Source organism: Sinocyclocheilus rhinocerous, unplaced genomic scaffold, assembly GCF_001515625.1.
Source record: "Sinocyclocheilus rhinocerous isolate Xijiao unplaced genomic scaffold, SAMN03320098_v1.1 scaffold68, whole genome shotgun sequence".
In the NCBI taxonomy this organism is placed as follows: Eukaryota; Metazoa; Chordata; class Actinopteri; order Cypriniformes; family Cyprinidae; genus Sinocyclocheilus; species Sinocyclocheilus rhinocerous.
Window position 1 is genome coordinate 337,820 of NW_015666487.1, and position 15,210 is coordinate 353,029.

General features: G+C 35.5%; 1 protein-coding gene across 3 annotated transcripts in view; it reads right to left on the bottom strand.

Moving 5' to 3' along the window:
- Positions 1 to 246: 246 nt before the first annotated feature.
- The window catches only part of LOC107732411 (CD2-associated protein-like), a 55,276-nt gene continuing 40,312 nt past the window's right edge, over positions 247 to 15,210 (bottom strand). For 2 of the 3 annotated variants that reach the window (XM_016543734.1, XM_016543736.1), the window contains exons 11-19: positions 12,447 to 12,483; positions 10,805 to 10,867; positions 8,412 to 8,565; positions 7,800 to 7,903; positions 5,954 to 6,066; positions 5,308 to 5,388; positions 4,255 to 4,433; positions 3,997 to 4,060; positions 247 to 1,419 (exon numbers count right to left, since the gene is read on the bottom strand). In XM_016543734.1, the coding sequence (XP_016399220.1) occupies positions 1,378 to 1,419; positions 3,997 to 4,060; positions 4,255 to 4,433; positions 5,308 to 5,388; positions 5,954 to 6,066; positions 7,800 to 7,903; positions 8,412 to 8,565; positions 10,805 to 10,867; positions 12,447 to 12,483 (837 nt within the window). In that variant the 3' untranslated portion in view covers positions 247 to 1,377. The remainder of the gene's footprint in view (positions 1,420 to 3,996; positions 4,061 to 4,254; positions 4,434 to 5,307; positions 5,389 to 5,953; positions 6,067 to 7,799; positions 7,904 to 8,411; positions 8,566 to 10,804; positions 10,868 to 12,446; positions 12,484 to 15,210) is intronic. The other variant, XM_016543735.1, reaches the window with a different exon arrangement.

A 15,210-nucleotide genomic window follows, 5' to 3' on the forward strand; every position in this document is an offset into this window, starting at 1 on the left:
CATGGAGCTCAACTAGAGTGACCATCAGGTTCTTGGTCACCAGTCTAGACAAGGTCCTTCTTCATCAATTGCTCAGTTTGGCCAGGAGGCCAGCTCTAGGAAGAGTCCCAGTTGTGCCAAACTTCTTCCATTTGAAAATTATGGAAGCCACTGTGCTCCTGGGAACCTTCAATGCCGCAGAAATTTTTTGTAGCCTTCCCCAGATCTGTGCCTCGATACAATCCTGTCTCTGAGCTCTGCTCCAATGTACTTTTACAGAAGATCCTTTAAAGTTGCTGCAAAGGAACATGAACATACTCATCCGACATTTAAAAATGGAAACCAAAAAGACATGCCTTTTTATTGCTTTAGGGGTCAACCTGTCATCCTACTGCATCAGCAACTCCACTCTCACACAGAGACAAACAAACAATCCTTGGGCAGGAATGCTTTTAAAAATAGATTTTCAGATTAAGGGTTAAGAGGCCTGCGGAATGGGCACATTTCATTTTTGTACGTTCAAGGGGGCATAACTGCAGAACAAACCCACCAGCACTCCGTGCAGCTTAAATTGTGAAATGGATTTCTTGCCATTCTTACGGTGAAGTGCTGCTTGTTGAAGCCAGTTTTTATTTTCTAGGGAAGTGTGAATGTTTTAAACCAAACACGGATACACGAACCCAGTACATTTTTATGATGTCACAATCAATAGACCATAAAAATATATCATGCTGTAGATCTAAGTAAACACATATATATCTATATATATTTATATAATATGAGAGCTCCCAGTATTAACACTTGTAAAAAATCTTAACAGGCACAATAGTGTTACCCTGGATAGGAATGTTAGAGAAAAACAAAAAGAAATGTTCTCCCTTTTCAACATCATCAGAATACATCATCACTATGGAAACAAGAGTATGTCATACATTTGATAATCATCTAAAGAGGCTAATATAGACAGAATATTGCTGAGATCATAATATCTTTTTTTTTTTTTAAACTAACCCGTCGTAAAAAACAAGGAAACAACATAATCCCCCAACATTTATACAGACTCAGTAGTATTGAATGCATAATCCACTGCACATCTCAATAAGTGCACAGACTGCATATCCAGCACAGTAGTTAAGTAAGGCCTCGATCATTTTTGTTGGCAAAAAAAAAAAAAAAAGAAGAAGAGGAAAACAAACATATACATCTGTCATAATTACACTTTTCTAAACCTAGAAAAAAACCTCATCATGTGCAAATATTTGAATCTTACAAATCGTGGAGTAAGTCAGTGAGTGTAAAGATGATGTGAACGATATCCGTCCCTCCGTCTGGAGGTCACTTTCCACTCGTGATGCGACAGCGGAGCCATTAGTCCAGTTCAGGATGCCAGATTTTATTTCATGTTGATTGTACAATCTTCTTTATTTTTTCTATCTCCATCTGAAAATAAGCAGACATAATTTTATTTTAATAAACATGGTAAACTTTTGTTTGCATTATAAACCTGTTTTAAAGGAGTAGTTCAGCCAAAATTGAATGTTAGCTGAAAATTGATTTAAACTCATCTACATCTTGGATGGCCTGAGGGTATTTCTTCATCAGAACAGATTTGGAGAAACTTATTAAACTTTAATTTGCTTACAAATGGATCCTCTGTATGGGCGATGTCAAAATGAGAGCCCAAACAGCTGATAAAAAAACATTATGATAATCCACTCAACTCCAGTATATCAATTAACATTTTATGAAGTGAAAAGCTGCACATTTGTAAGTTTTATCTTTAAACCATTGCTTCTGGCCAAAATAACATAATACACAACACTTCCTCTATTGAAAAAGTCCATGCCCTGTTGTCCTCTCACATTAAAATCCACAGACATATTTGTTTTGACTGTTTTTGCTTGTAAACAGTGCTTGATCTGTGCACATGTCTTTCCTGATACAGAGGAGACAACTTGTTCCACTGGAGAAAGCAATATTATGGATAGAGGACTCTGCTGTAAGCAATGGTTTTAAGTTAAAAATGTCTTGATGGATTTGTTTATTACAAACACAGCTTTTAGCTTTACAAGACTGATTGTATTTGTGTGGATTACTTGAGGTTTATTGTGATATTTTTATCAGCTGCTTGGACTCTCATTCTGTCGGCACCCATTCACTACAGAGCATTGATCTCAAACTCAATTCCTGGAGGGCCACAGCTCTGCAGTTTAGCTTCAACCAGCTCCAAATCACACCTGCTTGGAAGTTTCTAGTGATCCTGAAGACCTTGTTTAGCTGGATCAGGTGTGTTTGATTAGGGTTGGAGCTAAACTGTGCAGAGCTGTGGCCCTCCAGGAATTGAGCTTGAGACCAATGCTGCAGAGGATCCATTGGTGAGCAAGTGATGTAATGCTAAATTTCTCCAAATCTGTTTCGATGAAGAAACAAACTAATCTACATATTGGATGGCCTGAGGGTGATTACATTTTCAGCTCATTTTCATTTTCCTGTGAACTATTATTTTAATGTCTAACATAGTACCTTAAATAAACAGATCATTAAAGAGGAAACATTTTACAATGAAGTTTAAGGGTTAATTCACCCAAAAATGAAAATTACCCCATGATTTACTCACCCTCAAGGCATCACAGATGTATATGACTCACTTCTTTCAGATTAATCCAATCAGAGTTTTATATTTATAAACAGTTTTTATGTTTAATATCTATAAACAGTTTTCTCTAACTTGCGCTAACTGTCGTACGCGCAAGCCGGATGACGTAGGACGTCGGCGTAGCCTAAGTGCCAGTAAGAATATGCTTGTCTCGCGAGAACCAACGTTTGTTTACAGGAGCAAAGGAAGCAAAGTTTCCTTTCTTTAGTAAAGGAAACCAGTCTCCTCTTGGCTTATGTTGAAATCATCCGACATTTTTCTTTACAAATCCTCGTTTTATAATTCGTGACCAGTGTTTTGTTTTGCTCTCTCCTCTGCGCTTCCGCGTTCGTTACTAATCAAAGCCGCATGCACGACTACGCCAATGCCCTACGTCATCCGCTGGAAAGGCACTCTCTCGTGAACATGCGTATGACAGTTAGCAGAAACTAGAGAAAACTGTTTATTACATTTTAAATATGGATATTTTTCTTAGACAAACGCATGGATTCGCTATAGGAGGCCTTTATTCATCCTCCAGAGCTGTGTGAGGCACTTTTTTACTATGGATGGATGCACTTAATTGGACTTCTTTTGGACTGTTGAACAATAAAACCCACCACTATTATAACGCTTGGAAGAGTCAGGACATTTTTTATTATAACTCCAATTGGATTCATCTGAAAGAAGAAAGTCATATAAACCTAGGATGCCTTGAGGGTGAGTAAATCATGGGCTAATTAAAATTTTTGGGTGAACTAACCCTTTAACTAAAAAAACTCAACAAAATGGCAAACACCTCAATATTGAAGAACTACATTTTTACATTTTCCAAAATAAAAAAAATAATATAAAATACTCGCCTGTGTTTTTGGATGCTTAAAATTTAACTGAAATTCAATTTGGAAAAAAAAATGTGTCTTGCTTAAAAAAAAAAAAAAGTAAATAGTACACAAACTGTGTGGGTTAGGCGGTTTAGAAAATGCCACTAATAATTAAAGTCAACATTTTTTTTATTTCATTTTAGGTATATAAATATATGTTAAAAGCGTTATATCCAAAAACATTTCAGATCACCTCAATCACCACAACTGATGCCTTGGCCTTGTGTGACATATCATATATATGTGCCATATATCTTAGTTGCTAGCAGGTGTGGACCTTAGGTAAAGTACTGTTAGTTTTTATGTTCAGTGAGTGTGAGAAACACGCAGCAGGAGACTCGGAGCCGAGTCAGACCCCTGCTGAGTGTGGAAGCAAACCCAAGGTATCCTGCCTGCATTTCACTGTCCTCAGAAACAGCACTCTAGACATCCATTTACATCAAACTAACAGACTCTGACAAGCCGTAAAGACGAATTCTGATTTAAAGATCGATTTACCTGCAGGGCCACCCGTTTGAGTCGTTCATCATCCAGCTCTTTTCGGAGTTCATTGAGCTCTCTCCTACAAAGTTATGAAAGAAGTTACAGAATTACGGAAATCAACCTTTATGTCACAAGTGATATCTAAATACTTAATCTACAATGAAATGAAATTTCAAATGTGGAAACATCTTTTGTGCATTATATTTTATAGACATAACTCGACCAGTACAGAATACCAAAAACCAAGTAGCATGAAACAAAACGATCACTTACGACTGTTGTGTCTTCAGTAACTCTATAGACAGTACTAGCTCCTTCATCTGAGCCTTCAGTTCCTCAAGTTCAGATCCTTTCTCCTCTTCCTTGTCAAGTTTTGGTTTGAGCTCAGGGGTGATATGGGTTGCTGAAATGGTTTTAGGCACCATAGATGGTAAGGGTGATGAGACAGACATCTGCAAGAAAAGCAAAATCCAGCGTATCAATTAGTATGAAAAATACTCAATGCCATGTCTTAGCAAACAATACAACTGTTAGGTTATGGAAATACTCTTATCTTTTATAAACTTAGATATTTCCGAACTAGTTCCCTGATAGTCTGATTTACAAGGATGACCTTGAACCAATCTCTAAAGCGTTTCCAGCTGAGACACTGAGGTCATGTTCCTAATTGTTGAAAACTTCTGCTTAGTAATCAAACATTTCTCAGGCTAAAAATGTGAAATATTAATAAACCACTGGTAAAAAGTTCACACAAACTCAGGAGGTGGTCTGAGTTCATTTGTCCACAGAGTGATTCACTTATTATAGTATGCTTTCTTCTCTTTATTTCTTAAAAGAGTGACCTTGTGCTAGTCCAAATGTGAGTACCATCTGTGTGAAACCAGACAGTGTGTTCTCAGTCCATTTCACATAAGCTTAACCTAAAGAACACTACATAATAAAATATGTGCTCAGGACTGAAGTCTCATTTAAAAAGAAGAGCCAGACAGTCAGTCGAGATCATATCAGAGATGCTGTTTATCTCACAAACCCTTGAGAATATAATTTCATGGGATGTATTTTCAAGCAGTCACAGTTAATCAGACAGGCATCTTGGGGAATTAAACCTTTTACATATTCTTTCGGTTAGCTATTTAATTACTCTAATTAGATATTGCAGAAAGCCCTCAAGATTCTTGCATTAAGGGATAGTTCACCCAAATTTTTTATTCATCATTAAAAGTCATTTAAGTCATAATTTCTTTGCCCTTTTTTTTAATAAACTTGTATATAAATCACAGTATCTTCTTTTTTGAATGTGAATTGTGTGCTATATATTTGAGGTACCTTAAACGAATTTTGTGTGGAAGGTGTAACGTCATCCACTTTCTCGATTTTCTCAGCTTTCTCGCCAGTCTCCTTGCTCGGCTGCAAGACGTTACAGAGCATGTTATTCAAAAACATGGTAAGAGAAAAGCGCAAATAGCACTATACTTGACACACATCCCATCGGAGGTGTCACTGGTAAGGCCTTTTTTGATCCAGACAAAAACACTACCTGATAGCCTTATTATGCCTCCCAACACATAAGAAAATTATTTTCTGTCTCAATCAAAATACATGTAATAGATTTATTACAAAAATATATATTAAAAATAAATGTTAGTGCTTGGCACAAAGAGATTTAGCAGATCCTGGTTTGCTTATCCTGCAGGGCTATGATTCTAGGTGAAAGTACTTAATTATTATAAAAAAACATTTTTTTTAAGTTTTTGAATATTAATGAAAATTGGTGCAATATCTCCAAGTGGAAGGATGGCACTTAATGAATGTGCAAAATTAATGTTTTGATCAAATGTTATTTTAATAAAATTTTGCTAACAAAAAAAAAACATTTTTATGTTATTACCTCAGATATTTTCATTAGTCTTTTAGCATTAAACTGAGAGATCAGAGCCCAAGGCAACTAAGCATAAGTGCATTTTATACTCACGGAGTGGCCTCTGTGTCCAGGCAGTCTTTTGCCAGGCATCTTTGGTCGCTGTGTGGTAGGGTGGGTTAACTTCTCCGAGGCAGAGGGGACATCGTCAAAACTCATGAGATTAACTACAGGAATAAGACACAAAGAAGACTCAATCATAAGAACAGTCTTCAGTCACACAGTCAAACAGGACCTATCTCAGCTGAATTATAATTTAGAAGTTGTATATGAGCCAAAAAATTACTTTGGAGTTACATAAGCCAATTTAAAAGTCATATGTGGTAATAAAGTAAGTTTGTCTAGATCAAAACCCAACAGTGCAGGAAATTACAATTCATTACTGAATGATGATGGTTATACAAAGATTGTGCCAAAGTTTGAAAAATTTCCAATCAATCATCCTGGTATGGTTGTCAGTTTGATATCTTAAGAACTGGCACTAAAAATCCACCTGACAGACTTTAATATGCCCACCATTACCTACCTAACAATTTTAACCCATTAGTCACCCTTTGAATGATATCTTAGAGATTGGACACACACAAAAACAAGAACCACATGCTCTTGTAAATACTATAAAAATCAGAATCAGAATGAGCTTTTGAGCAGAATGAGCTAATTTTGAGTAGAATGAGCATAAAAAGCAGTGACTATATACAAAAGATTTCCATGAAGTGTAAAATGTCTCATGCTTTCCCGTATCCTGAAGTGGCAAAACTGAACTTGATGTTTTTCTCCTTCTGATAGTGTCTAAGAGGAATCCAGACGCCTGCTGCAGTGACATGCTCATGACCTTTCGAGACGATGTGATTATAGCAGTTTTGGTGCCATTTTGTCAACCTTGGAGACTGAAGCAACATCCTGGTGTTTGTGTCCACAAACAGAGAATCTACTCAAACAGCATACTTTTTTTTTTTTTTAAAGAATTCTTGTTTTCAGTTTTTTCTTTTCATCAGTTAGATTTTTTTCTAAGCAAAATACGGTGCATCCAAGGTGAACATCCTCCAGTGTGCTTGTCAGTGCATGTATTTAACATGTAAACACGCTTTTATCTGTCACAGTATTAACAAGTAATGCATAATAACTAATTTAACACAAACAGTCAGACCTAAGTGAAACTTGTTATCAGAACAAACTTGAGCTGATAGATTAGTTGCACCAATTTATCAGCCAATTTTAACTACATTGCAGTGATTTCAATTTTGCATCAAATGTCTAAAATATGTATAAGAAAAAAAAAACTGACATCTTTTAACAGTCAAAAAGATTTTTTTGAGATCTCAGATAATTACTAAGGGACCGATTCAGATTTGAGTAATTTGCACTTTTCAATTGAGGTTTTAATCAAAGAAACCTTTGGATATAACTTGCCAATGACTTCAGAAGAGATCCTTTTTAAAAAATTCCCAAAACAACAACAATGTAAAGATGGCACTCAAGGCAACAACTCGCTTCCTTTATCTTTCACAGGTAATTTTAACATTTTTAACCAGCTCTACAGATCTGGACCGCCACCCTCTGTGCAGGAAGAGTAATCCTGCTCCCAGCAAGGGATCCATGGTGCTAATCCACAAACAGAGCTCTGCTACACCCAAACCACAGCAAAAACCATACTCAGTTGTGAAAAACTGGGCATACAAGAACCAAAACCATTCCAAACACTAGCATTATAGCCTCTGTGCCGGTTGGTTCTCAACTCTCAGAGTTAAAATATTAATATAATTGCTAACATGTTTTGTTGTTGCATGTGTAAGTAGTGTGATCAGGGTCTATTTGTTTCCTGCTAAACAGTTCTGAACTTTGTTATGGTTTTATTGCCACATGATGGTCAATACAAACCAAAATCAGAACAACTTACCTATTTCTGAATTCTTCTCACCGCTGTCCACAACGGTTTTTGGCTTAATGGGTACAGGTTCGCTCTCTGGTTTTGTTCGTATAATAGGAACTTCTCCATTTTGCCTGTGGGATTTATGAGGAAAAGTTAGAACAATTGCCTGCAATGTCCACTGTCACACTCTAAATGCAAACAAAGGCTGTTCCAGACAGTAAAAAGAATACTAATAAGAAAGCTATTTTTGATTAAAGATAACACATATACCATGTCTTTTGCAGAAAAAAAAAAGTATCGTATGTATCTCATAATGCATTGCAACAAGCTCAGTGTAGCATTGCCATATTTTATCCAATATGGCAAAAAGAGCAATACAATACTGTGAAACATTGATTGTTACATATAAATGTATGTATACATTTAAAATACACATTCAGTACACATAAATATACTATATCTGATTTCATTATTTAACAATATACACATATTTGGTTTTAAATTAAATATTTCAATTTAATCAAATATTGTATTAAAAATTAGTAATATGAAATAAACAACAAATATTTTAACTGTGCTACAAATTAACTATGCTTCTAAAGCCTACAAATGTATTACGATAAAGCTTATGACACCAACACTTGCTTGGCGGCTGGTGATGGAGTGAGAGGCAAGTCAGGTCGTTTTGTGTGGATGGAAGGACGCAGCAGTCCCTTGTTTGGAGGCACAGGTTTTTTCGGGGGCACGATGGGGCCAGCAGGTTTGGCAGGTTTCTCTGGCAAGGGCTTGACAACTTCAGAGAAACAAAGGACAAATATATATATGATTTGAGATAATAAACGTCTACCCAGACATAGCAAGACACAAGATTTATGCAAAACAATTGTCTCTTACAAGGTTCTGGGAGTTAATTGTCTAGATGTAGGATATTGTAATAAGGTTACAGAAATAGTATTAGTTCCTTCATTCCTGATTATGGAAATTCATACAACCATCAATTATTTGAAAATTATCTCTATTGATTGATGCCATTATCTATTGATTGATAGCCCACAGTCTCTGAAATCAGTTGAAAGTCATGAGAATGGAAGCCAATGCAACTGGTCCAAATGACATCAGAAACTTTCACGAGTGTTCACAATGACGTGACTCAAAGTAGGTCGGGAGAGATTTTGGCAGGATGTTTGCACCACATCGATCTGCTTCTAACTTGTCAATTCAAAGTTGTTGTTTTTTGTCACATAAATCACTCTTTCTGACATTCCCATCACAAGTCCTGTTCAATTTCTGACACTTGCTCTAAATAAGAGAGACTTCTATCTGATAAACACAAAGTCCTGCTTTCAGACATGGCAAAGATTATCAGATATATGTTCCAGTAGAGTGACATTCATATGCGAAAATAATTGGCAGGAAGTCTTTGATGCATACACAATAGCAGATACTCAGACAGGCAGTTGGTCAGAGTGCATGACATTTTTCCTACAAAGTAGCTACAACATTATATAAAGTACATTTTAAACAACAGTATTAAGAGTACACACATCAGATGACCTTAATAGCCCCCACCTGCCTTGAGCTATATTAAAAACTTCATAAATAGGGATGGGTATCAATACAGATTTCCTGCTTCAATTTGATCCCATTTCATAAGCTCTGGATTTTATAATATTCACTTTGAGTATCTGGGTATATTTCAGGAATAATGTCCATTTTGTTTATATATGAAAGAAAACAATGCGAAAATATTAATTTTGAAAATTGACAACAGGGCCCAGACTATGCAGATCAAGTGCCATTTAACACGGTCATTACCAGGTGAAGTAAACTTTATATCGCAATTTATGTGTACAACTGTTATTACAAGACTGTGTGACATTATTACACTGCCGTTCAAAAGTTTAGGGTTGGTAAGATTTTTTATATTTTTAAACGAAGTCTCTTTTGCTCACCAAGACTGCATATATTTAATCAAAAATACAGTGAACACCGTAATATTGTGAAATATTATTACAATTAAACTGATTTCTATTTTAATGATTTTTATTCCTGTGTTAAATATTTATTCCTGTGATGGTAAAACTGAATTTCCATCAGTCATTACTCCAGTCTTTAGCGTTACATCATCCTTCAGAAATAATTGTAATAAGTCAATTTGATGCTTAATAAACATTTTAATAAACCGTTGTGCTGCTGTATGTTTTTGTGTAAGCTATGATACATTTTTTTAAGTAGTTTTTTGTTTTTGTATGAATAGACAGTTCAAATGAATCAGCTTTTCTTTGAAATAGTACTTTCTGGAACATCAATAATGTCTTTATTGTCACTTAAGGTCAATTTAATACATCCTTGCTGAATAAAATTATTTATTAAATAACAATAAAAAAAATAAATATCAAATAAATTATTCATTTTTAAAAAATCTAATACTATCCCAAACTTTTGAACAGTAGTGTTTAAAATGCTAACAATAAAAAACTAACATTTTTTAAATAATCCAATTAGTTAATCTATAATCTACTTAAAAAAATCAATTAGAAAAATCAACAAAGCTGTCTACATTGTGAGGGTTATGAAGTCAGGCTGTTGCTGTGCACAAAGTTTATGGCTTTAGCAATCTAGTTGCATTGTGACGCAGTGCCCGTCTGTAGTGAAGATTGGGTATAAAAGTGAAATGACAGCATTGCAACAGTTCCTGATTGAAAGCATGTATAAATAAGCAAGAAAGATTCTCTCTTATAAAGGCTCTTAAAAAGTGCTTTGAAAACTAATGAATGAATAAAAATAAATCCACAATCAATTAAATTAACACCATGACGATTTTTTAGGGGTATGTTAAAAGTGGACTCCATCCTCAACTATTAATAGGTTGTTAACAGATACTATTTATTTCATATTATCCAATGAAGAACTACACTTGTAAACATCAATTTCTGCTTTTTCATTCTTTATGACATTCATTCTTCCTGACACCACAGTTGGCAAGAAGAATTTGTGGTATAACAGGAACCGGGCAGCGGGCCCTCTCTTACCTTTATCTTCAGGCCGTGGCTGCGGTTGCTTCTTGTCCGCACTGGGGGCCTCTGGTTTCAGGACTGAGAAACGAAGCATATTGACTGAGTTAATATGTTTTTTTAGATACTACACTGAAGATAGGGCAGCTCTAGACACGGTAGATAAAAGAACAATGTGACTCCTGAGACAGACGTTTAAAGAGAATAGGAAACATACAGTCAATGACTTGCATTTCCTGTGTGGGTTGGAGAGACAGACCAAATCTTTGCAACCCTCTATGCAAGCTTTCTATAAAGCAATTGGGATGATGCAGTGCCCTTTGATGTATAACAACATCCGCTTTTTTTTTTTTGCATGTTTTGCAGACAAAAGCTGTGAGGGACTGACAACTTCAGCTGCATTATCAGACTTTACATCTGCATTGACAGATCATTCGATTTTGTCCCCGCCACTCTAAACTAACACTAGTCAGCTATAAGTTGTTGCATCAGTCTTAAAGCCCATTTACAGTTAAACAACTGATGTCTTCTTGATCAATATCCCCTTACATTATTTGATCATATATGTTTGGATATCTTACTAACCTTAAAATTTCATTGATATCTTCAGCAATTTATTGAATGTAAATATGCCGAAATAAAAAAGCAATGTTACATAGCTGGTTAGCAAATTAACCAAAATAAAATTATAATGCTATTTTCCAGCAAGTGTGTTTATGAATTTATAGCTGCCATGGAGTTATATTACAGCTGTATTATAATATTATATTTTTAGTCAAATAAAATAAAATATTAAATTAAATTAAACAATTATTCAAACAAACAAACAATTGAATAAAGCAACTTTTATAAAAACTAAATGAAAATAAATGAAAATCTTTCTGGAATATATAACATGCTGCACAGAACATCATTTTTTTATGGGGTCAGTAAAAATATAATAAAACAAAATAATTATTCTAAATGAATGAATAAAAAAATGATCATTGCTGCAGTTTAAGATAAAAATAGATCAAGAACTATGAAAGAAGTGTCCAAATTCTTCAATATGCCACCACTGATGTGTGGCAGACATGGGCTCTGTGTTCAGTGCAATAATTGAATATGCCAGTTTAGCTGGCATCACCTCTAATCTTCTCAGCATACACCAGCAAGCTTCTCTGAAAACCACAGGGGAAGCAGCTCAAATCAATAGCACCAGCAATTATTCACTCACATACTGATGCAGACATATGTTCCCTTCAAGTATCACTATTAAGCGCCATCAAATCATGTCAGCTGCCTGTGGCTAATAATAATAGCTTTTTGTTGGCAGGCAAAAACAAGTGAAAGATATTTGATGACAATGAGCTTTAAAGGGATATTTCACCCAAATGTGTAAATTCTGTCATCTAACCAAATAGCCAACCAAACAGTTGCTGGTCCCCACTGACTTCCATAGTATTATCCGCCTTAAATTGATCACAGGGCTTTTGCGGCTCTTATTACATATGATTGCGAGAGAGTCATTGAGCATAACCTCAGCGGCCAGAATGCGTATGATGACACTTTTATTCCTTAGCGGCCTCATAGCAGCTTAAAATGAAAGAGAAGAGTAATGTAATGTAATCAAATTTGTGCAATCAGTGAGATGTGAAATGGTATGTTAAAGATATTATACCTGGGGTTTTGGATGGTGGTGGGGGCTTCTTTGGCTTCTGTGGAGAAACAACAATAATAAATAAATAAACCTGCCATTTAAAATAAAATTTAAACCTAGAAATAAATATTTTAGGTCTGTTAAAATTGGGGAAAAAGGATATATTGACATGAAATAAAATCAATTGAACAATGTGCTGCATTATTTCTAGCTTAAGTAAGCAAATTTGTGTCGGATCATTCTCAAATCTTGCTGAAGAACACAATCGTCAGGTTTTACGCAAACTTGTACGCTACTGTCAGCATGAAATGAAATTTCACCCCATTTCTTAATAGAACATTTTCTAAAAGGATTATATGACCCTTTATTAGACCTTATTTTAAATAATTCAATCGAAATCAACAACCGATACATAGAACCCAACATTTTTTATTTTTCCATAATCCATTACACATTTCATGTATCTTTTTTCATTAAACCTTTTTCAGATTGTTATTCTGATAATAAACTGCAAATGCCAAAAAAAAAAAAAAACAGCATTTAATTAGAAAAAAGGGGGGGAGGGGATCTTCACCTCACAGGTCAGGCTCCCATAATCCCTTGAGGCTGAATAACAACTAATACAAGTTTCTAAAGAGCTCAACAAATTAAAATTAGTCGGAACTAAAACAGATGAAACTGCTGAGGTTGGAAATCCCCTAGCCTCCCCTTTGATGGCGCTGGAAGATTTGAGAACTCTTGCAACATATAAATGAATAGCTGCACTGATTACCAGAACAAATCATCTCACATATAATCACAGCAGGAGAGAGAGTTCAAACAATAATATAGGCCTAGATCAACATTTGCAACTGAGTCTTTTAGGTACATAATTCCAGCATTCATTGAATTGCCCATTTTCCACAAATATCCAGCCAAAATGGTTTTTTTGGGGGAGGGGGGGTACTGAAGATTTGTTCACAATAAGACCAAGAACACGTATCAAGTAAGTAAACAGAACTGAATTTGATTTCATGTTGACATTAAATTAAATGTTTTAGCTCACAAGTTCAGATTTTCCTTTCTAGTGTTCTAACAAACAGATGCTTATGCCACTATGTCCTAGACTTAAGTGTGAGTAGGTTTATGAATATCATCATGGGGGAGAAGACAGTCTTAATGGATATCTGTTTTATAAGCATATAGAAAGAGACTCCAGCAGCCACATTGTGGCTTATTTTCTTTTTAGTATAAGTATTTCTTTCTAGTATAGTTGTTGCTGCAGGGCAAGAAGTGGCGTTCCAATTATTATACATTTAGAGAGAAAATGAGCAAGAACTGTTAAAATAAAAAACAAAAAATAGCCAAGCAATTTGGAACTAAATAACTGTCAAGTCCTGCTCCTTTCACAGTTAAAAGATTCAGATCATCAAATAATTTTAATATTACACAAAGATAATGCAAGTAAATACAAAATGCAGTTTTTAAATGATGATTTCATTTATTAAGGGACAAAAGCTGTCCAAACCTACCTGACCCTATGTGAAAAATGAATTGCCCCCTCCTGTTAAATCATTAAAGAACTGTGATTGACCACATTATTTTAGAAAGCTGAGTTAAATTTCACTATCCAAACTCAAGCCTGATTATTTCCAGACCTGTTGAATCAAGAAATCACTTAAATAGAACCTGTCTGACAAAGTGAAGCATGTTTAAAGAGCAACACATCATGCCGCGATCTAAAGAAATTCAAGAACAGATGAGAAACAAAATAGTTGACGTACCAGTCTGGAAAGGGTTATAAAGCCATTTCTAAGGCTTTGGGACTCCAGCGAACCACGCTCAGAGCCATTATCCACAAATGGAGAAAACTTGGAACAGTGGTGAATCTTCCCAGGAGTGGCCGGCCTACCAAAATTACTCCAAGAGTGCAACGACGACTCATCCAAGAGGTCATAAAAGAACCCAGAACAACATCTAAAGAACTGCAGGCCTCACTTGCCTCAATTAAGGTCAGTGTTCATGATTCAACAATAAGAAAGAGACTGGGCAAAAACGGCATCCATGGGAGTTGTGAAAGACTCATTGCCAGTTATTGCAAACGTTTGATTGCAGTTGTTGCTGCAAAGCGTGGCACAACCAGTTATCAGATTTAGGGGGCAATTACTTTTTCACATAGTGCCAGGCAGGTTTGGACAGCTTTTTTCCCTTAATAAATGAAATCATCATTTCAAAACTGCATTTTGTATTTACTCGGGTTATCTTTGTGTAATACTAAAATTTGTTTGATGATCTGAATCTTTTAAGTGTGACAAATATGCAAACAATTAAAAAAAACAGGAAGGGGGCAAAAACTTTTTTCACACCACTGTATAATACACACAATTATATTTCTACAGCGATTCAAATGTGTATTAATTTTCTTATCAGAATTTCAGATTTTGCATTATATATTAACAAGGCTAATAGATTTCAGAACTAACACTTGTATGTCACATGATTGTGGGCCAATGCTGTTAACCTCAAAATAACGCCCGTTTAATCAGTCTTTCTGATATCACTAGTCTCAGTTCTCCAAATCTGTTTGGGTTTGAGTTTGGGAGACAAAAAAAGAAAAGCTGATGTTGTTCCTCTGGGGTCGGAGCTCTACGCTGGAATCTCGCGTCTCAGCCAGTGAATTAGAGCAGCTTTTTAATTCCTCGCTGGAAGATTTCCCTCTATTTTCCCATGACGACCTGGTGGATGTTAGAGACCTTGCGCTCCTCCACCTTCCGTTTGAGGATGCCCATGCTTGGCATGCTTGGCC